The 23,539-nt window shown below is 39.6% G+C and overlaps 1 protein-coding gene across 1 annotated transcript in view; it reads right to left on the bottom strand.

Moving 5' to 3' along the window:
• The window catches only part of sntg2 (syntrophin, gamma 2), a 100,793-nt gene that overhangs the window by 58,773 nt on the left and 18,481 nt on the right, over positions 1-23,539 (bottom strand). The window contains exons 2-8 of the mRNA XM_063498286.1: positions 17,079-17,216; positions 16,906-16,962; positions 16,705-16,762; positions 14,102-14,145; positions 12,029-12,070; positions 10,855-10,942; positions 7,251-7,333 (exon numbers count right to left, since the gene is read on the bottom strand). Coding sequence (XP_063354356.1) covers positions 7,251-7,333; positions 10,855-10,942; positions 12,029-12,070; positions 14,102-14,145; positions 16,705-16,762; positions 16,906-16,962; positions 17,079-17,216 — 510 coding nt within the window. The remainder of the gene's footprint in view (positions 1-7,250; positions 7,334-10,854; positions 10,943-12,028; positions 12,071-14,101; positions 14,146-16,704; positions 16,763-16,905; positions 16,963-17,078; positions 17,217-23,539) is intronic.

The raw sequence follows: 23,539 nt of genomic DNA, 5'->3' as shown, positions 1-23,539 counted from the left end.
AATCCTTTTTGCCACTGATTTTCACTTCAGTTCTTGTGTAAACTGCAATACCTCAGCCTTTCCTCTGTATTCTTTCAGGCTTCTTAACCTTTTAAAGCCGAGTGTATCATATTTGATATATGGGTTTTTGTGCGTTTTTGAGACTTAAAAACTACAATGAATGGCAGAATACATTTTTAAGGAGCACAAAATATTCCTACTGCTGCAGATCTACTGGACAAATTTCTTCAGGTTCTCAAGGACACACGCGATCCTTAGATATGCCAAGTTTTTGGCCAATAGCTTTTTGGGATTCACCTTGTTGGTGCAGAAATAATAATTTATGCCTTTCAGACCATTATCTTTAGCATTTTTCATAGATTGAATTAAAGAAGTGGTAACAAACTGTGTGTTTTACTGACAGGTCGGTAATAACACAGCGCCTGAAGATAAAATTTAAAGGTGGTTCTTTGCCAAGTTCTCCATCACTCATAGACAAACTACTCATTCGTCCCCTGAGTTGGTTGGCTCTTTTTCAGCTTGATTGATTAATAGTTCAGTGGTAAGTTGCTTAACAAACCACATTTCTCTGGAAATTGTAAGGTACAAGGACTGGACTATAAATGTGTGTAAAAGCAGTCAATGACCAAAGACAGTTCTTCAGAAATCCTGGAAAACTATTGCTCAAGATCATTTAATAAAATACTGGCGGCCACCAGTGCTACCCCTCAGTCTCTGAGTAGATGCACAAAGTCTCAATTTGATAATCCTACATCACCTCATTCAAGTTATCCTTCCAACTGACGAAACTGGTTAGGGTTAGAGAGAGAGAGAGAGAGAGATATGATGAGTAGGATTCCATAAAGCAAGTAAAATTAGTCAGTCTCAAAATAATCTAAGAGCTGATTTTACTCAGTCTGATGGACTGATGGAGAATTGGCTGAACCACCAACCACAAAACAGAGCAATCCTAGAAAATATAGCTTAGGGCATTATTATGTGCATCAGTGACTCAGCACTGCTGCACAATGCTGGAAGCAAGGCACTGAAAAAAAGAGTCTTGTAAATCAGTTTCAGCTGAAGCCAAATTGTGTAGTTTTTAAAAAAATTAAAAGGTAATTTTTTGTTGTTAAAACAAATAATGGACTCGTACGTGACATCATTCCACAAGGAGAACGAGCTGGTGTTCATCATTGCCACGTATTATTGCAGTTCCTCTGTAAGGAATTTGTTTGTGTACCAACTTTCCCTCAACTTGCCTTCACGATTTTAACTTTTCCCACATTTCCAGACTGAGTTTTGACAGTGAATTCAGCAGAATGCAGCCATTTAATGTAAAAGTAAAGAGCAATATGAACTCAAAAAAAGGCAATGTCTTTTCTGACAAGAAAATAGGAGCAGCATGCTCCTCACCCCACCGTGCCCCTGGTGGCTGCACAGGATTCGGGTTTATTGGGTGTGCTGTCAGTGAAGAAATTGCAGTCTCTAACTGTCTCCACCATTTCTCCCTGTGTGATTGTTGAGTGTTAATGAAAAATGGTGAGTCTAGATAAAAGTCCTCTCTCACAACTGGGGAACTCAAAAACATTTCCTGTTAGTGCTTTGGAATGTTTATGTGACAAAATATCAATTTTGTTGGAAAATTTGCCCTTTTGAAACAACATATGGTGACGGTGCTCATACCTTTTTCTTAATATCAAAATGTCTAAGACTGCTTTTTCGTTGATGGATGTCATCAAGCATCAAGGTTGTCATAATAAAGGAAAATAAAATACACATTCTTAGCTTGGCCATGACATTGGACAGAAACATGATGTGGAATGTAAAATTAATGTCACAGTGGTGGGTTAGACTGTTTTTTGTGGCCATGCTACGAACACTTTTTTCCACAATAGTGTTGCACTGAAATTGATGCATCTTTTCTATAACTTCTGTAGGCCCCCTCCATTGCTTTTTTCTCTTATTTATTTTGGAGGACAAGATTAGAAATTAGTATATAAGGGAGTCTGCTCAGGTTGAAGACATAGTTAGGCAAGGTTGAGGGTTTGGACACATGCAGCAGAAGGATAGTGGATATAATGGACAAACGATGCTGAATATGGAGCTGTGAGTCAGGAGGTAAAGAGGAAGATGACTGAGTTCCTGGATGTAACAAAGGAGGACATGCAGATGGGGTGGTGTGACAAAAGAGATTGCTAGGAATAGGGTGAGACCGAGGCACCCCGAAAAAAGCGATGAAATCTATATGGGGTTTTGACGAAATAAGTCTAGTATGCACTTTCAGCTCAGTTTTGTTGTCCACCACCTGTAAACAGAAATACCTGGACCTTTAGCAGCTTTAGTCAATGGTCTGTTTTGTAAAGTCGATACTAAATGTGTTGCTAAAGTCTAACCAGAACTGAGAGAGGCTAAAATGTCATGTAAACCACATGACAGAGTGTGCATTTGCTTTGTAGTGTAGTTCATCTGAGGCCGACCTCATCCTTAAAGAACATTTCCTTTACAAACCATTTCATATGATGCTACTGAGTTACTTAATTTTTCCCCCAAAAAGAAAATCAAATGACATTGCATGCCATTAAGTTATGTGCTGCCCTACTTTTCCTTAAATCTCTATCTTGAGGCTTCCTATCATTATTCTGCGAACATGAAAGTGAAATCATGCCTTGTACTGCACTAAAAAAATCTGAAACACAACACACAATTAGGCCTACTCAAAGAACAAAAACAACCACTCACATAACAGTCCTCTGTGAGGCAAGAACAATCTCTGTTGACGTGACCAAAAACACTCCAGAGGCCTGCTTTTGCCATTTTGTATTTTTGCAGCTTTTAAAAATGTTATTTCTGTTCTCGAGAAACTGCTCATGTTGCCAGACACCTGGTTTACAACTAAAGATTTTCATGTAAAGACCCTTTATACAGAGCCAGCTGATCTGTAGTGTTACAGATTTGTACCAGAATTATTTTTGCATGGGTAGGTATATGTCACGGTTTACTGTGCAAATAGTAAGATTGTCCACAAACCGTCCAGAGACGTGTGCTTCTCCAGCACCTGCTAGAGATTTAAATGGAAACACTTTAAATCTACGAAAGGTTAAAATGACCACCTGCTGTCCTTCATGATTACTCTGAATAATGCATATGAAATGACAAGCCAGACATGCTGTTTTAAAACTACCCTTTCCATTATAAATGACTGTATTAATATGGAATTATCTGAGGATTTAACTTAAAACCAAAATATTATCTTTACGTAAATAGATTTGTTTATCCAGGAGAACTCTAAAACACTTTCTCTTTGATGCACTGATACACACATGTTTTTGTTAGCTAGTGTTGTCAGTGAAGGTAATGAGCAAACTGCATCATGCTGTCCTCTGGTAAGACTGAAGTATCCCCTCTGTGAAATCAGCTGCTTCTACACTGAAACGTCTCCCAACCCGGCATCCCAGCAGTACACTGTAATCACAGCCATTACCACTGAAGATCAAGAAAGCTCAATGAGCGAATAACGGCTTTGTGGGATGACAGAACTAAATGAATGACTTAGGTCTGTTTTCTTTTTGACCCTTCCTACCCTGTGATAGCAGATTGATTCATCTGCTTCATGAACTCAAACAGGCAGAGGCTCAAAATTTTCCACTAAAAATATGAAAACAAATAGGTTTTGGTGATTTTGCAGGTATTACTCTTAGGCAAAAACAATCTTCATCAGTGAAGCCAGTAAATCTTTGTTTTGACATGAATGAATGTTGGAAGCAACACCGAGACTCTAGCTGAGGTAATTAATTCTCCTCCCTCTGCCAGGGGCCAACTCTCAGGTCTGGGACCTGCAGTCTGGAAAAAATAAAAAACACCATCCTAGCATATGTGTGCAGAGGATGTTATGGATTACTTCACATTTAATAACACGTCAAAGTCAAAAGAGATTTGAATGAGCAACAGTCCAAAAAGAGAGGGGGAGGCTCAAGCTGCTGCTGATAACGCTACAGCTGCCATGCTAGTGGTCAGCCCTGCTGAGCTAGCTAGAATGATAAATAGTGTGTCTTCATAGTCGCTGAATGAAGCAGAGTTTGCTCCTGTTGCTGATGTTAAATCAAAGCTTCCTAAAAAGCAGTTATTTTATAACTTTAAGTTTCAACCACAGGTTAAACTGGGATTTAAAAATCTGATACTCCAATAAAGCAACCAGTATATATTTTTTTCTTTCTAAAGAACAACTCCAGTAGAGTTGTTCATCAGACTAATAATGACCCCTAACAGTTATAAAGGGTAGTTATTTACTCATGTTTGCTCTGTCCAACTCTGCTCAGATTAAATGGATATGTTTGATTAATTTTCATTTCATTTTCATTTATTAGTCATTATAAGTGTCAGCTTTACTGGCAAATTGCTTATATCGGTTGATATCATCAGCCCAGCAGTATATCGGTCGGGCCCTCATTGAAGGAAGCTTCATGGTTTTAGGAAATCTCCTCCTGTGTCTGTTTTCTAATATCAGTGCCATTCTTCCCCTACTAGCTGTCCATTCTAGGCTCGACATAAGCAGTTAATAGATCAAGTAACAGGTTGAGTACTCCAACAGTGAGACAAAAGGAAAAAAATCATCTCTCCATCCACTGGCAACTTGCAATTTCCAGCTACTGTACTTCAATACTAATGCATTTTCTTTCAGACTTTAATTCTATTTTATTTATATAACTCCAAATCACGACAACAGTCACTTCAAGGCACTTTATACTGTCAAATAAAGACCGTCCAATAATGCAAAGAAAACCCCAAAAATCAGATGAGCCCCTATGAGCGAGTACTTGGCGAATGTGGGGAGGAAAAACTCCCTTTTAACAGGAAACTTCCAGCACAACCAGGCTCAGGGCGGAGCCACCATCTAATATAACTAGTTTGGGGTGAGGGGAAGGAAAAGGGACACTGTGGAAGAGAGCAAGGAATTAATAATAACGCAAACGAATACAATCGTTCTGGTGTGATTTGTCTGCACTTTGTTAGACGTTTTGCAAACCATCACATTTACTTTAAAAATCTAAGATAAATTAAATTTAAATATCAATATTGTGCACACTCTTCCCAAACACCTCTTCAAACAGCTGTTTTCTTCAAAATGCCCTTTCCTCTAATATTCTGAGCCACAAATCTCCACTTCAGTAGCACTTACAAACTTTCCACTTGGATTCCTCTATGTAATCTAAAGCTCTACACCGAGGACTCGTTCATATATCATTCAGTGACTGATGGAATATTTTATTTCCAGAAACATGTCAGAAATTGACTTCTCTGTCTGTTGACTGAATCTTCCGATTCATGGAATAATAAAGAAGTCGTATCCAAAAGCTTCACTGTCAAAACCTGTAACTCTAACAAAATGAAACAAGAATTTAGAACCTGGATTTGCATCACAATATTCACAGGATGGCAGGAAAATGCACAAATATTGAGATTTACATGTCTTATTTGCCCCTACTTGGATACTTTAACAACATTTCTGAAAACCTCTATTGCAAAAAATATTTTTAAAGTAATTAGTCACCAACAATTCATCATAATATGATTTAGTTGATATCTTTTTACCTTCTTGACCAGCAAAAGACCACAAAAAAAAGAAAAAAAGGAGTAGTGGAGGTTTGAATTCTAAGACTTAAAAAGCATTTTCATTGTACGCCTCCAAAGAGACATCAATGCAGATAAGGCTCCTCTAACTGCAAACAAGGTCAGAAGTCTTTTATGAGGCTTCTTATTCAATAAAACTCCTGTTATTCCTGCGCTTTATGAATAAAGTTTAAGAAATGATTGCGTATCGAACACTTGCAAAGCTGAGATAACCTATAGCTGCTCACTGTTACTGCTGCTAACAACCTACACCTTTCTCATTGTTGGTATGTGCATGCACTTGGGTGATCTCACATAAATCCCAGCATCCCACGGCCAGACCTTTGTAACTGGTCTAAATCAGCCACAGCGTGTGGGCGTACTGGGGTTTTGTTATTGCATGTGGGATTAACCTTTTTCAGAAAACAAGCTCAGGTGTAATTTCTATCATTTAAAACTGAGTTTCAAGGTTCCAGGACTGTCGCATATTGAGAAACCATTTCTCCGTCGAATGAAAATGTTACATGCGCAAAATGTTCATTGTACTAATTGGAATAACAAGATGGCTCTGGCACACATTTATCTGTTGTCCATCGCTGGGTGTGATCCCGGCAACGTCTCGATGAGATGAAAAGAGTCTGATAGTCTAACGATGCAGATTTCCCTAATGTACACAAACAGAAGGAAGCAGGGAGGAGATGTCAATATTAGCAGTGCTAATAGTCTCCACTGCTACTAATGCTAATGGCCCTAATGTCTCAGCAGTATAGAAAATTACAAGCTACACTCACTGGCCACTTTATTAGTTACACTGGTAATATCAGGTCGGACTCCTTTTTAACTTCAGAAAAGCTTTAATTCTTCATGGCGCTGTTCTGCAACACCCCAAAGGCGCTCTATTGGAGATCTGGTGACTATGGAGGCCATTTGAGTGCATTTGATAACTCACTGTGATATTTAAGAAACTAGTTTCAGGTGATGTGAACTTTATGACATGGTGCGTTATCCAGCTGGGATCACCCATCAGAAGACGGGTACACTGTGAGGATAGTTAGCAGCATGGTCAACAACATTACTTCAGTGGGCTGTGGCGTTTAAATGATATCCAGATAGTACTAATGAGCCCAAAGTGCCACAAGAAATATCCCCCCACACCATTACACCAATACCAGCCTGATAATGCAGGATGGATCCATCCTTTCATGTTGCTTACTCCAAAATCTGACCCTACCATCTGAATGTCGCAGCAAAAATTGAGACTCATCAGACCAGGCAGCATTTTTCCAGTCTTCTATTGCCCAATTTTGCTGAGCCCATGTGAAATGGAGCCTCAGTTTCCTGCTCTCAGCTAGCATGTGTGGCAGCCTGTCTGACACCAGTAACCGTCCCATGTTTAAAGTAAGCCAAAGTTGAAGGGATACCTCAAAAGAAGCACAGATCCAAAAGCACTCTCATCTTTCAAGCACACGTAGAAGGTGTTAATCACCGCACTACTCTCAGATAATTCATTTTCTTTAGTGTTTTAAACCTGTAGCTTTACTTGAAAGAATCGGTTACCTGTAAGAAATAAAGAGAGGCTGGTAAGACCCTGGCACTAAGCAGGAAAGAGATCAAACCCAAACCAATCAAGTTTTCATGTGCAACATCAAAAAGTTGTTTCTTACTGTGTTGTTTCCGTTTCCATTTAAATGTACACCACTGTCGAACAGCGGGGAGGATACTCGACTGTGATCTGGCCCCGGAGACCCTGAAACAAACAGCAGAATGATTCATGTTTACAAAAATCTTTTGAAGAATCACTGTTAAAGATTTAATCCAACTTCTCACCTTTTCTATCAATATTTGAATTCATCTGGAAACAAAGGCGAGTCGGGAGTTGCACATAAACCTCAAACAGCATGTCCCAGGTCGTAGTCTTAAATTTTAAGGGTTATTATTGACTTTATTCTGCTGCCCTGCCTTTGAGCCATGCAGCATAGATCACAGGCAGCATCCAAAAGAAACAAATGCTGCTCGTTGATATGATATTAGCTTGGCGTTGGAGGAACTGCCTTCTGATTCGGTCACACTCGGTAAAGTGTGGCAAGCGGCTCCTGGCCTTTCCTGCCTGTCATTTGTGCCATGGTACAACAAAGGCCGGCTTAGAGAGAACACAACTTGAACCTTTTCACTCTCAGACAACAAAAACCACAATTCACGGGGCCAAACAGCCTACAGCTAAAAACCTGAGCATCTCTGCACTGCAGCCTTCCCATGAATGTTAACACACCCGCACGATACGAAGGCTGGATTTCTCAAAGCGCTCACACTTTGATTTCCGGAGAATGTGGCGATTTATCGAGCTATAAATATTCATGCGTGCCTGTTAGTATTAATTATTTTTCTACATCTGTGTGCTCTTCGTAATTAGATAAATTGTACAAAGTGATTGTTGTGTTTACTGTGGGGACTGAAATCATTTGTATTGCATGGGGTTCATTCATTCATTTTGCTTACAGCTAATTCATAGGAGAACAATTATTAGCGGCTCAGCAGTGTGAGTGTTTGCTGCAAACACAAAACTGTCAACATCTAAAGGCCCAGATGTAATACAGGAAGTTAGAGACTGTGACTTTGATGCATTAGCTGTGTTTACTACAGTAAAAGATAAGTTTAAAGAACTTTATTTGTAAGAGTTAGGAGATAAATTCAGTACCAGTTTCTTATCCTTCCTTTAAAACAGACCAAGAGCTTAGTTAGCTTTAGCCTAATTTAGGATTAACAGAAAAATCAGAACGTCAAAGGATATAGTAGGTCAGGGGTGTCCAGTCCTTGAGAGCTACTGTCCTGCAGCTTTTACATGTATCCCTACACCAACGCAACTGAATCAAATGGTTGGATTACCTCTTCAGCATGCCATCAAGTTTGGCAAAGGCCTGATAACAAGCCATTCATCTGATTCACGTGTGTTGGAACAAGGATGAATCTAAAAGCTGCAGGACAGTAGCTCTCGAGGACTGGAGTTGGGCACACCTGTAGTAGGTCATCCGGCTCATGATCCATCTCAGTTTAGATCAGGGGTCTCGAACTTTAGGCCTCGAGGACCGGTGTCCTGCAGGTTTTAGATCTCACCCTGATTCAACACACCTGAACCAAGTGATTAGTTCATTACCAGGCCTCTGGAGAACTTCAAGACATGGTGAGGAGGTAATTTAGCCACTTAAATCAGCTGTGTTGGATCAAGGACACATCTAAAATCTGCAGGACAGCGGCCCTTGAGGCTTGGAGTTCGAGACCCCTGGTTTAAATTTTATTGGCCATAGGACAACAAATGTGACCTCAACCGTGAGCAGAGATTGGATGAAGATCCATTTGATGATCATCATGTGGTGGTCACGTTTGATTAAGTAAGGAGTAGAGATTTCTGTGAACTGTAAATGGATGGCATGAGCTCATCAGTCCTTCAAAGAGATGATCTGCATCTCAAAACCACCGACAACCATCTGATTTGTATTAGTTTTTTAAAATTATCTGCATTTGTAAACACATTTGAAACCCCCAACAATAAGTAAGCAGAGCTGATTGAAACAGCTAGCCTGAATTTGCCCAAAGATCAGAAAATCCAACTACCAGCAACAATGGTATAAAGTGCTTTAACACGTGATATATACAGCAAACAGAAACAGCTGTTTGTCTGGCGTATAAAGCCTGCAGAGTGGCATCAATCTTTTTATCCAATTCTGGGGAAGAAAGAGAATTAGCATATGCCCTAAAATATCACTACCTTTTTAAAAAAAAGTGAGAGTAAAAACATGAGCAGCAGTATTTGAATTTTAAATGTGATGGCAGTTGGTGGGTTGTTTACTTATGTTGAAGTGAAACTGTCAATGGGACAGGCAATTTTAAAAATCTTTTCTCTACAAAACATCAGACAAAGTGCTCATCAAATGTCACTTGAATCCAAACGAAGGTCACGGGATCTTTGTTTCCCACCTTCAGTCCAAAACTCGGTTATCTAGATTTTTAGCACAGAAAACCAACAAAAAAACAAACCAATTATATCTGAACCTAACAATTATCACAGTTTGGGGATTTTTGCAAAGCAAAAAAACTATCAGAGAAACTGGTAATCAAATTTGAGTGGGTGTACTAATCAATTAAAGCTGAGGTCAAGAAAAAATGCTTTTTGTGTCAGACTCCTGCCATCTCTGCTGGCTCCGTTTTCAGGGTTACAAAATCCAGCCACTAAAAGCCCTTCTTTTTTTGTTTGTTTGTTTATTGCCTTTTCTGAATTTCAGCAATGACATCACCACAGCCCTACCTTGAAATTAGATCAAACCACAGCTACACAGTCCTGATATACAACAGACAATCTTACTTTTGTAGTGTTGAGCTCTGACGCTTACACATATTTCTCCTGTTTTATACAGTGAATCTGGTAGTAAGCAAAGAAATTCTAAAATAACCAAACTTTTGCAGGCCTGTATTTTTTCTTCGCTCTGTTGTTCAGCACTTCATTAGCCATCTACATGGGCACAACATAGTAGATGGCCTTAAATGTGAAAAAAATCTATTTATAATTACTATATTGTTACTTTATTTTCTTATGACACACTGAAAAACTTCTGTGTAAAAACGTGTTTTTTGACTGGTATCAGAAATGGAAGCAAACGGGAGGCAGTTAAGATGAAATGATTTACTGTAATTTGGTGGGAAACTAAAATGCTGCCAGTCATATTAATAACATGAAAACATTTAAAATGACATTTATGCAATGCCCTGTTTTTTTGTTTTTTTAAATGAAACGTTAGAACTCAAACATGTGTTCAGACATTTCTCACCCGCCTTCACTCTGATGTTAAGTATATGATAAAGTATTGCAAAGTGTTCCAATAAATTGCCAAAATTACACTTTACTTTTTACTTTGAGGCTTGGTTTGTGTTGCTTTCTTCTTTGCCATCATTTTCTCACCGCTCTCACCTACATCCTTCGCTCCACACCTTTTATCGGCTCCACGTGGATGATTTTAGTATCTCCGTTTTCATCTTTTCAAGCTGCTGAAGGTAAGTGCAGCTCTGGGTGTTTCTGACATTACTGCTCGCCTCGGGCCACAGAGCATGACAATTTATTACTCTGAAATGAACGCTCGTCTATCGAACAGGTTTAAAGCACCGAGTTGAGCAAAAAGACAATTTTCCATAAAAGCGGTTCACTTCTCATTTGCTAAGAATGCTCAGTGAAATAAAGTTTATAGCCAGTTTAAACGGCGTCGATCAGCGTGCGCTTACCTAGAGGCAGTTTTAGAAATGATGGAACTTCTCGCAGGTAGCGAACAGTGATGGTGACCTCATCTCCCGCAGTACGCAAGAGGTGAACCTGGCGGGAGCGAGAGAGATTGATACAGATAGCGAGGGAGAGAGATTGCGAGTGATACAGCGAGATAAAACTTAATCTCATATAAATGAAACAAGCCACATTCATGTCAAGCTGTATGCTGCCTGAGCAAATGAAATGTAACGGGAGATGAGTGAGGAATATTAAATCAGAAGTTAAAGCCTGGCTGAAGTGGTTCCACTTGAATCATCAAAAGGCAGATTTCGAAGGCCGGCGTTTCGCTCGTGACAGGCGGTGGCAAAGTGACAGCTGACACCACAAAGTAATTATGCTCTGAATGTCTCATTATCTGATGTGTAAGTGACATGTGTCCTCAGAGATGCAGAGTCACAGCAAACATATGTTTAAAGCGATGAAATCTGTCTGTTTCTTCCATGCATCTGATTAAATAAATGAAAAATTTGAGCAAATGAGACGCATGAACGAAAAGCGCAGGGTCACTTCTGCACGCCCTCAATGCATATCTGCCATCCTCTCCTGCATTAAATGCTAGCCTTTGTTACTTGAGCCCAAGCATCTGTCAGCGCCGATAGTGTGACAGGCTGCTATTAAATGTGCTGGATTTTGTTCTGAAGAGAAACTGCTCATTATGTGTTTTGACGCTCTGGAGGTGAATGTAGTGAACAGCTGTATGAGGCTGCACAAGGAAAAAGAGATGACAGACAGGAAGAGCGTGCACGTGTGTGGGTGAGATGGATGGATGGTCGCAAACAGCAGAGGGGATATTTAACAAAAGGGAGATGCTGTTTGAGAGGGAAATTGATCAAAATGGAAAGAAAGAAATTGTGAATGTAGAAGAAAGGGGGGAAAAACACCGCATACTGGCACCCTCACTTCCTGTGCAGGCTTTGATAATAATCGACTCTTTTTCAGGCTTTTCAATTTGTCACAGTGTAAACGAAAAGAAAAACAGCCTCCTGCCAAGATGACAACTCAGATTGTTGAGGCGCACCTCCCTGTTGATAACCAGTGGGATTTGGTGTTACACCTGGAGGACGGATGGAAGAGTAATGGGCAGATGGAGCAGGGTATTGGCTTCTTGCAAGAGTCAAATACAAAAATACTCACAACTTCCTCGTGAGTACAGTGCTCTACATTAATCCCATTGACCTAAAGAAACAAACAGAGAGATGAAACACAAACATTTAGTGGAACATAAGACAATTTAGGACTTGTATGCTCACTAACAGGGTCAGAGGTGTCACAGGCCTCCATCTCTAGAATATGACTCGCAGGGTGATGGGCTGTTTAGTCATTAGTGAAGTTCTGAACAGGCCTACCAGGTCCAGAAAAACGGCTCCTGCACTAAAGTGATTAATATTTATGTATGAAGATGTCTGATGTATGAAGAACTTTTTCATAATCCAAACTAATTATGTGTTTTGGGATTTTCTTGACTTATTACCAAAAAATGTTTTGCAAGGCTACGGTGACTTTCAGCTAACTAAGTCCCAGTTCAGGCCAAGTTAACAGAACATAAATTCACCAGCCACTTTGTTAGGTACACCATGTTAGAACCCAATTTTGCCTTCACAGCTACCTCAGTTCTTCATTGCATATGTTCAGCAAGGTGCTGCAAGCATTCCTCAGCGATGTTAGTTCACATAGATACGACAGCATCACACAGTTCCTGCAGACTTCTCAGTTCCATATTTATGATGCGAGTCTCCTGTACCAGCACATCCACTGATGCTCTATTAGATCGAGATCTGGTGACTGAGTCCATTGAGTATATTCACTGGCGTCAGCCTGAATCGTTCATGCAAGGCAGAATGAATCCATGCTTTCATGTTTTTCCAGAGATCTGTTGTCCAGTTTTTGTGAGCCAGTCCAGTTAGGACTGCCAGTGTGGTCTTCTGTTGCTGTAGCCCATCTGCTTCAGATGGTACTGAACAGATGTTGAGGTGATCTTCTGCTTGGTTATAACAAGTGCTTGTTTGAGTTACTGTTACCTTCCTATCAGCTTAAAGCAGTCTTGTCATTCTCCTCAGACCTCAACAAGGAGTGTTCTCTCCCACTCTAATGCTCAGCATCTACAGGTGTACCTAACAAAATGGCCAGTGAGTGTATGGTTGACCCCAAAACATAATGCCTTGAGCTACAGAGGCAAAAATAATATGAAGTTAAAATAAGATGCTAAATCATTACAAAAAGAACAAAAGCAGATGGAATTTATCTCCAAGACAGGAAAAAAAGAAAAACACCATTCATCACCAAACAGAATTCCTACAAATAATCAATATATTTAAAGTAAAATGCAAAACTGTAAGTACAAATACAAAAAACTGCAACAGGACAGGAAACGACACAGAGACACAGTGTTAAAGTTTATAAGAGTCTGTCATAATCTGCTGTAATTTGGAGGCAAAATATATATATATATATATATATATATATATATATATATATATATATATATATATATATAATTTTTTTTTCTTCATTTATTTATTTACTTAGTTTTAAATCTAAGCTAAACTCATTTCACAGATTCTCTCCCCTAAAAACCGTCTTCCAGTCTGAGCCTCCCCATGACTCCCAAAGTTTAGGCACCAGCTCCTAATTTGCTGCGTCTCCTGCCATCCAGGCAAACAGATGCAATATTCTACAATGTGACACTTCAAATAAGCCATTGCAAGTACATATGAAACAGTGGTGAGAGATGGAAGCAGTGGCAGTTCTATTCATATTATTCGTAATCATTTTCAATATGAATGGTAATATTGCTTTGCTGTCCATTGAACCTACTTGATATTCTAGATAAACAGCAGATCCAATAAAGCTGCCAGATGGATTCAAATTAACTTATTAAAAAGATTAAATGATTAGCATTACTAAACACTAGACACTAATGACTACCACTCTAAGGAGCATCGGCTATTATTCATTGGGGATATTTTTTTAAATATAGAAACACATACATTAAGTGATTCCTGTAGCAATGATGTGTTTTTGTTTTGTTTTTAAATCACACGCTGAATGATTCATTTGAAAAACATGATATAGCTCAAGATATTCAGCTACCATTCCTTCAAATTAATAACCGTTAAAATGTGAGCAAAATTGAGATGCAAAGAGCCGCCCCGCTGGGTCGTGACCCCAACCAGCATCCAAGCAAATAAGTCAGAAACTGATACTGACCTGCAACACTGCGTCCCCGACGAACAGCTTCCCCGTCTGATCGGCTGCGGAGCGTCAATCGTCGAGTGTCAGAGGTTAATGAAAACATTACGAAATAATTGCTCATTTCATACATGGTAATGTGGTGGAAATGGCAATCAGTGTCCCCCCCATCCGTCTAATCTCAGACAACATCCTACAGCTCACAGAAAGAACACAGGAAGGCATGAAATTCGAAACTAATCAGGAAATAAACTCATTTGCAGCAGCACAGGAGGAAACAATGAGAGCTGTGTTGTGAAAAGATTCGTAAAGCTGTGTGAAAAGGGCTCTTAACGTCCTCGGGATATCAAGACATGATTTTCTCGCATCAGAAAAAGTATTAGGAAGCGCGTGGGCAAAAAGAAAAATTACCGGGAAATGATTCGCTCACATGATGCTCTAATATGGCTTCACGCAGGGAGACTTGGAGGTCATCAATTCTTAAAATTTAACTGACAGACATGATTAAAGTATTTTCCATCTAGTTAACAGCATGATCATATTACTCTTCCAATCTGGCGATGGTTTACTTCTCCACAGCACTTCATGCTCACTTATCATCAATTAACTGCCCTATTGGACTGATGAGCTGTTGTGAGAGATTACAACAGCTCATCTTTTACTTTGTGCCTCGCAGCAGGCGCACATAAATAAAAAATGTTTTCTTTCTGAGAGTTACTGAGAATTGGATTGAAACGAAAGGAAAAAACCCGTCATGTCAAGTTGCCTTTAACAACCTTTAGAGCAATCAAAGAGCAGATGTTTGCGGTTTTTAGGGGGTGTTTTGTGCAGCTGGGTGCAGTGAACGGGGACAACGGGGTTTCCGGCAGAGCTTTCATTTTTCCTGATCACGGGGGAAAGGGGAAAAAAGTCACTGAATACACAGAGAAAAAATAATCATGAAACTCCACAGATCCTGACAACAAAAACAAAAATCCAATATTTATTTACATTTGCTAATCGCTTACTCGGCACGGTGAGGCGGTAAGCATCGGCAGCTCTGCCTCTCACCTCTTTGTAAATAAAATTTTCAGTCCCATTTCCATTTTCACACCATTAAAGCCATCCGCAGACAAAAACACATGCAGCAACTGTGACCATCTCGTCTGTGTTTTACCATCGCAGCCCGGCAGGCCACGGTTCTGGAACATCAGTTAAGAAATAGTTGTGTCCATATCAGCCAGTAATTTAGCTGTTTTTGTTATTCTGCTTACAGACACATGGAGGGTGGTTCATCTGACATGACAACAGAGGCTACGATAGACTTTTAGGTTTGGGAAAAAGTTGCAGGAAGCTTTGGAACAGCTTAATGCACTCCTATCATAGACTGTATATAAACGTTGGATGCAATGTCCTAATGAAGCAAAACTGGTTCTGAGGCCCCTCAGATCTGCACGACCTTGGAGGTGGTTTACAAACAGAAGCCAGATTTTATAGTCTGTGGGGAAAATTATCATACTTCTCAGTGAACATATTCATAAGTTCATTATCTCATCAAGTCATCTTGAATACAACACCGCATTCACTTTAAAAGTTATGGTCCCATTTAGAGTAGTTTAGAAAATACAGTGTGATGGGGGCATGGCTGCCTTGTGATTGACAAAGTGCTACTGTATGGATGTGAAATGCATTTGACCTTTTGGTTTCTCATCTTTTAAAAAAAAAAAAAAAAAGAAAAACGGCCAAAACAACAGCTTGAAGCTTCAAGAACAAGTTATGCATCCATCTTTTATATACAGTCTATGCACCATGTAAAAACTGTGCATACAATCAAAAAGAAAAAAGTTGTGTTGGAAATCAAAGTTTATATGTCCTGTGCAGTTGTCTCATAGATGTTCTGTAACGTTTCCTAAATGTGTTGTAGATGACTTTCTGTTTGTCAGATTTCAAACTGATTATTCGCGTCTGTGTTTTACTTCTCTGACGTTCACGTGTGAAAATGGCTTTATACGCACTGCAGTGCTGTGCAGCTAATTTTGTAAGAATCAGATTGGGGTATTTTCCGCAACTGTCCTGCCTCACATGGATCACACAGCAGGAAATAATCCACTTTGGGCACTTTGCACTACGGGAAATAACTACAGAGTGGTTTATGGCTGGGAAGTGTCTGAACTGAACAAGCAAAACCCAACATCACACACACTCAGGGATTTGCATTCTTCCCATGCACCTCTTTTGGTGAATTCCTAAAAACAAAAAAGTTCATCAAAAGCACTGCATGTGTAAAAACAGCTCAAGTCACACATTACACGTGTTGGCTAACTTGATTTAATTTTAGTGTTAAGCTAGGCTAAACATGACCTCCAGAAGGCTTGGATGTCTTCTCATCCAAGCCTTCTTTTTAATTTATTCATTTATGTATTCTAATGTGACAATGCCTTTTTTTAATAAAGATGCTATCAAACTATGAGACTTATTTTTAACCACTTTTTTTTAATCTTACAAACAAATCTTGTCAATTTAAGTACCAATATAATAATAATTTATTATGTCTGTAATCACTTTGAACCGTGAAACTCAACGGCACACTGAAAACCATTTCCAAAGCCACATTAAAGCAGTGAGATGAAATGCTTTCTTACCTACTTGATCTTTAAAAATCTTTGAAATAACCACTGGCACGTTGTGCTCTGCACCTCCCTGAAAAGCAGGAGAGAAAGATGAGGATGTGCATTTCTGAGTATGGGTGGTAAAATTTGCTGCCAAAACAGCTTTCTCAAACAGCCATCTCTGCCACCCAAAGCCTTTCATTTCCACTGTAGTCTCAAAACTTATCTGCTTACTTTGATGCTTAAGCCCAGACCGCCGGTCGCTTGTCTTCGCAGTACAACAGTTCTGTGCTTTAGAAAGTGGGAGTTTCTTATTGGCAAAAGGATATTGTGAACATTGAAAAGTATGCTGGAGTTATGCGGCATGAATTACAAAAAGCGAGCCTGAAGGCCTCGGGTGCACTTACATTTACTTGGGATTCACTTCCACTCGTGCAAACCACATCCAGCTTCTGTATGGTTAATACCTCTTTGGTCAATTTCAGGCAGACATCATAGGTATTGTTGGTCTCCTCATTGTACAGCAAAGCAATTCCAGATTTTGTCTGTTGGAATTGAGAAGAACATTGACATTTTGCCAAGCAGAGCAATTACGTAGACAATGAACATTTTAATCACTCTTTTCTCAACGTGCCATTTGTGCACCCCGTTCTACTGGTCTAGTTTTGGGTTAATTGGTTTTGCCTGACATTGTGAAACCTTAGTGTAAGGATTTTTTCTTTCAGTTCAGTGTTTCTACCTTACAAAAAGAGAGATACACAAAAGTTCAGGCAGTTGTTCCAGAAAGTCTAACTTTGAGGACAGAAATGACAACAGTCAGCCGGATCAAAGAAGCACAGACGTTACTGTTCGCTTTTTCTGTTTCTTTGTAGATGAAGAACCTTCAAACATCTGAAAACTGAATGCAGTGCAGCTCATATATTAAACGCTCTTTCTGTTCAGTATCATTATCTGCAAATATCAACAGAAATCAAAGATGCAGCAATCTCAAATTATTCACCTTGTGATTAAGCAAAAGACTGTCAGACAATACCTTTTGTAACACTTCAAACGAACACTAACAAATTACAGATGAGGAATCTAAAGTATTTTTCAAACAAGCAGAGGTTTTGACCCAATAATGGGTCAATAACTGGAATTTCAGTGTAAAATTTTTACAGTAGTACACAGTTGGAAACATTTTGCCATTAAAAGAAACTGTAAAATTCATCAGCTCACTGTCTGGGTTTCACAAAAACCATGTCTAATTCTGCACCAATCGTTCACCATTCATTCAGAAAATTCAGGGAGTCGGTTGATTTCCATCAAATGTGTTCAAGGTCAAAGCTGGTCATGGCATGGATGGAAAAAACGAACAACAGGCAGGTGTTGACATTTTGATGTAGAATAAAGTGTCGCTTAACAAATTCAGAAATATTGAACAGAACAGGAAATTCAAAGTGAGCTGACAGCCCTGCAACTTCTGCATGTATACAAACTAGCATTTTTAAATGGAAACAACACTGTTACACTAGTTACATTTATGTGCATCCAAATTCTGTTTCATTTGTTGCATGGTGAACTTTACAATGTGGCCCGTTACAGTGACCTCTCTTACCCGAATTACTGACCCTGTGATGCAAATTGTTACATTCCCCACATGGGTCTATTGGTACGGAAAGTAACAGAATACTAGGTGGAGAAACTTGAGGAGGCTGTTTGGGTCATTTGGAAATTATTTATTGGCACCATGTCAAAAACTATGCATAAATTGGCTTCTGGGAGAGCCAAAGACAACACAACAGCACCCCCAACACAAAACAAAACCCCATCATCTAACTAACTTTAAACTTTGTCTAAAGAAAAGTTACAGTCCTGCGCTTCAACTCCCAGTGGAACGAGAGAAAAAGGTGAATATCAAGAGAAACTCTCCTGGCAACTCTGACCACAGGAAACCTGTTGGGAAATGTAACACAAGGCAATGACACAAAGGGAAAAAATAAATTGACAAACACAAAGAAGCAACATAAGAATCTTATGCTAAAAAAACATTAACAGACTACCAATACCCTGCTCTGAGAGAATCTGGTGTTTCGGCAACCAAAATGACCAAAGGCCTTGAAGGCCTTGACCCTGGAGGGCACCCACTGGCTACAGGACTAAGACCTCAGCCAATGACATGAAAGGTGGAAACATCAGGAGCCACTGGGAGGATCGACGTCCTCACAACTTTCACTTTGGAACCACAACTAGATATTGAGAATCTATCACCAGCTGGGTTACTGAGCTTCAAAATGTTTGCTGGGCAAGCATTCAGAAAATATAGAAATAACATTTTGTGGCAGTAGATGGTGTAATTTCAGTTTTGAACCAAACTCAAACCCTTTAACAAAAAGCATCCATCCACACGCAGTTACTGAGACTAATGGAAGACAGTGTTTCAGCGCGGTAACATGTTTGCATGCCGATGCCAGAGTTCAGCTAGAAGCAATTTGGTGCCTGTGCATTTAAACTAAAGTTAATAATTATAACTAAGCTTGGCGTCGCACACACTAAAGTTCAACAGCATTTTATAAACCCATAAAAACAGCCCCATCAGTCCATATACAAGTCAGTTCTGAAAACAGTAAACTAGGGAATTGCTTTGGGTCTAACACCATAAATGTTGGAATAAAGTGCACATTACCTGCAGTGACCGTCATTACTTTTCAAATAAGTTCAGCTCCTCTACATCTTTCAGTGACACTGAGGGAATTCTTGGATACACTTTTGAATAAGTTTCACTAACAGGCTCGACATAAAATGAAGCTCAGTGCAGGAAAACTGTTATTCCAAACACATTCTAAGTATTAGGATGGGCGGCCAGTCGTGGTGTAAGAATTAACCCAACATGTTTTTCATATTTGGAGAAACAAGAAAATCCAAGCAAATGCCCCAGAGAAGGGCCCAGACAGCATTGTGTTCTGATGAAAGCTCCACCAATCTATATCATTTTGAAAATGGTACCACAGAGGGCTGAAACACATTGTTCCTGTAGGTCTAGTCATAACACTTCATAATCTGTGATGCAAGACATCATATAGACGAACGATTATGCCCCCTCTAAACCTCCTCCCCGCTCATATTGGTTGTTTGAAAAGGCTGAATTGATGGAGTGAGTCACATTATTTCCCAAAGCTTCATCACAATTCAGCCAGGAGAGTCAATAAGATTGATGGATGATCTGGCATATAAACAAATGAAAAAACAATGGTCTACATTTGATGGAAAAACAATTGCCTGTTAGTTGAAGTGACCTGACTGTGAAGTAAGAGTTTTCTACACACAAAGACTAAACGCAGTAACACAAACTACTACAATGAGTCTCCGATCAAAAACGACGCATTTAAGGCTTCAATTGGCTCCCACATCAACGATGATTATAAGCAGAGCACTGGGAAAAGTGCCTTTAAATCAGCACCGTATCATTTTTATGTCCTTTTTAACTTTGATCCATTAAAAAGTGAGAAAGACACAAATTAAATTCAAAATAGACACTGTGCTGCTGGATTGTTTTGCTGTGATGCCCAAATTCCTGTAGAACAGAAGATTCACCTTTTCATAGATGATGCACTCTTAAGTGATCAGAGTGGGTAAAAAAGGTCACAATCACAATGTGAGTGGGGTCAACCAATTCTCTGCTGAGAGACTTGAGAATGAAGGTCGAGCTCAGTTGCCTCTAAGGAAGACGGAATATAAATGAAGGCTTTGTGGGAATATACGGCCACTGCAGCAGGAGAGCAGCGGCTACATTCAAAGGACACAAAAACAGTCTAAACGTTTAAAGCCGAACGCAGCAGAAGAAGTCGGCGTCGCTGCTGAAATGACAAAGGAAACCAGCTTCACCTCTTGCTTCTTTCTACTCTGTCACTGCCCACCCTCTCAGGCAGCTCCCTTTGTGCAGCCCTTATTGTTTCTTGTTGAATGACAGCACTGTAAAACTCTAAATAATAACACTGTATAATAAACTGACAGAAAAAATGCATTTGGTCTTGTCAACTGCAAATCACACATGACATTCAAACATAAACAATTTCAACTCCATAAACTTTACATAATTGTTCTGAGGGCGCTGAGTCTCGTAGGAACAAAGACGTCTAATATCGTTTTTATTTTGCTGCTGACATTACAGAAATGATGAAAAACTAGTTATTTTGCGCTTTAATATAGCAAAACACAAACTGTTAAATCAAAAGATTTACAAGTTTCCAAAATGAAAATCCAAACTTTAAATGGGGCTATAGCCACTCTTCATTTTGAATGGCAGCTGTGTGCCGCTGAGCAAAGAGCCAAGCTACACTACAGAAGGAAGTTAAAGGATCAACTTCATGCTAATACGATGCAAGCGATAGCCAGACAAGAACAATAACCATGAACAACCCGGAGCCTGTGCATGTCACAGTTTCCACACACAGAAGGTGATTTATCTTTATATTATCCTGCATAAATTTAGAAGCATCGACGATCAAGTGTAGGCAGATTCCCTCGCAGAGATGTGCAAAAGGAGCTCTCAGTGCAATCACAATAAATGTCGAGACATCCACACAGGCGCTAAGAAAATAAGTAGAGTTCACAAATTAGAGATCATTTAGGTGAGTATAACTCATAAAAGGCACGCATGCATGCCACTCAAATAAAGAAGACTGGAGCTGAGTTCACTTTAGTGGAAAACAAGAACACACAGATTGTGACGTTTCAATGAATACAAACTTGGCCTTCAACCAATGAAAATACAGTTTGTTTCTTCCCACCTGCTGGTGGTTTATTTTGTTTCTGAAACAAAGAAATCTCCTGTTTTTAAGTCTGTCAGCTCTTCATCAAACTATCTTTGAACATAACAGATTACATCAGACCGTGCCGTTGGTAAATGTCATATCAGTCAGCAAGGATGAAATCTGCAGATGGGGATATATATCAGAGCGTCGGTTTGAGCAAACAGAACGCGGCATAGTGTGTAATTGTGTGGAAACTTCAGGGACAGTAAATAAAGGAGTTTAAAGCTGAACACATGCAGCTGTGTGTACAAGGTTCACAACACATTCATGTGACAAATATCAATTTTCTTTTTACAAGTCTATCTATGCACGATTTAAGCCAGAGAGTGCTTCTGCTTCAGCTGTAGATACAGGACCGAAACACCTCAGGCTTCAGAGTTCAGGTATCAGGAAACAGCTGCCCAATCAATGTATGCTAATCACCATCTCAACATTATGTGTTAATGCACTGCAGCGCTTCTCAGAAGTGCTGAAATTGATGTTTTTTTTTAGCTGAGGCTTAATTATCTTTTTATCACTCCAACCTGTTTACCAAATTAAAATCATCATGAAGAAAGAATTTAAATGGCACTGGTGAACTGCAGAGGTAGTAAATGTATCATCTGACATCTTCAGCACTAATAATTTGCACCGTGCAGTTTTCTTGCAGTGTACCATTGAAAGTTGAAATCCATTCTGACAGCTGACACAACCTAGACCCGCTGGTTTTATTTGCTCAGCGAGTGTTGACTGCTCAGAAAAAAGGAGCTATGCAAGCAACAGTCCATTTAGAACAGACAAAAAGGCTTCCAATGCTAATGGCCACAAGATAAAACTAAGGGTCCTTTTACATTATGCTAACTGACGCTTACTCATTGCTAATGTGTGTGCCCACTCAAGGTTAGGAATGAGTATCTGCCCCAAGTGGAGGAGTTCAAGAATCTCAGGGTCTTGTTTACGAATGGAGGAGGGAGATTGACAGATCAGAGAAGCATCTGCAGTACAGTAACGGACGCTGTGCCAGTCTGTCATGTCCAAGAGAGCCATGTATAAAAGCTAAACTGTCGGTTTACTGGTTGAGACTGCAGACGCAAGCAGCAGAAATTAGCTTTTTACGTAGGCTGACTGAGCTCTCCCTTAAAAATAAAATGGGGGGAGCATCAGCTAGGTGACGTGATTGGGGCCAGCTGGGAGGAGACTAGCAGGTATGTCAAGCTCCTTTTACATTATGGGGCCACATACAACCTACTTTGAACTGAAGGGAGCCAGACCAGTGAAACTTCCCTTTCTGTCGATTTAAAGAAACGTAACTACACATTTAATCCGTGAGACATTTAAAACAGTTTAATGTCCCAGTATTTATACGTGATGATGAAATGCTGTTGTAGTAAATGTAACAAATGAACTTAAATTGTAAGAAATAAATGTGCAAAATTACAGAAGCAGCTCTGGCATGTCATTGCAACAATGTTAATTGACAAAAAACGCTTTTTCTCTTACTCTGTAATCATTGTAAAAAATACAAATTTCTCCATCAGATGGTGAAAAACAGGAACTTTTCCAGCATTTACCAATTTAACTATCACAACTATATTAGTATAGTATAATTGGTCATGTGAGAAGTCTTTATCAGTAGGAAAAGCTCTCTCTCACAGGTCTGGGTGTCTCTCCTCAGACGGCTGTACCTACGACCAGGTCTAAATTCACCATCAATGATGAGCTTCCAGTTTCTTAACCCTGGAGAACCCATGGGGTCAAATTTGACCCCATGGTTTCCCTAGAAAACCAATGGGGTCGGCTCTGACCCCATGGGTTCTCCAGGGTTAAACTAATCCATAGACATGGAGAGATCCTGCAGACCTGATAAAGTAACGCTTTAAAACTGTGTTGCTTTTAATGACAAGCAGGTGACGACAACTCCAATTGCACTCTGATCACAGCAAAAACTTTCCTGAAGTTAGTTTCGTAAATTATGATAATTATTGGATTCAGAAAGGAAGATAATCCCGAGTATGCTGGTGCTGCTATGGAAAAGTCATCAAGAATTAAAGCGCAGACGCTATTTCCACAAACATACTGGTGAAAAGAAGGATGCA

Source organism: Pelmatolapia mariae, linkage group LG16_19, assembly GCF_036321145.2.
Source record: "Pelmatolapia mariae isolate MD_Pm_ZW linkage group LG16_19, Pm_UMD_F_2, whole genome shotgun sequence".
Lineage (NCBI taxonomy): Eukaryota > Metazoa > Chordata > Actinopteri > Cichliformes > Cichlidae > Pelmatolapia > Pelmatolapia mariae.
This window is presented reverse-complemented; position numbering and strand designations above follow the sequence as displayed.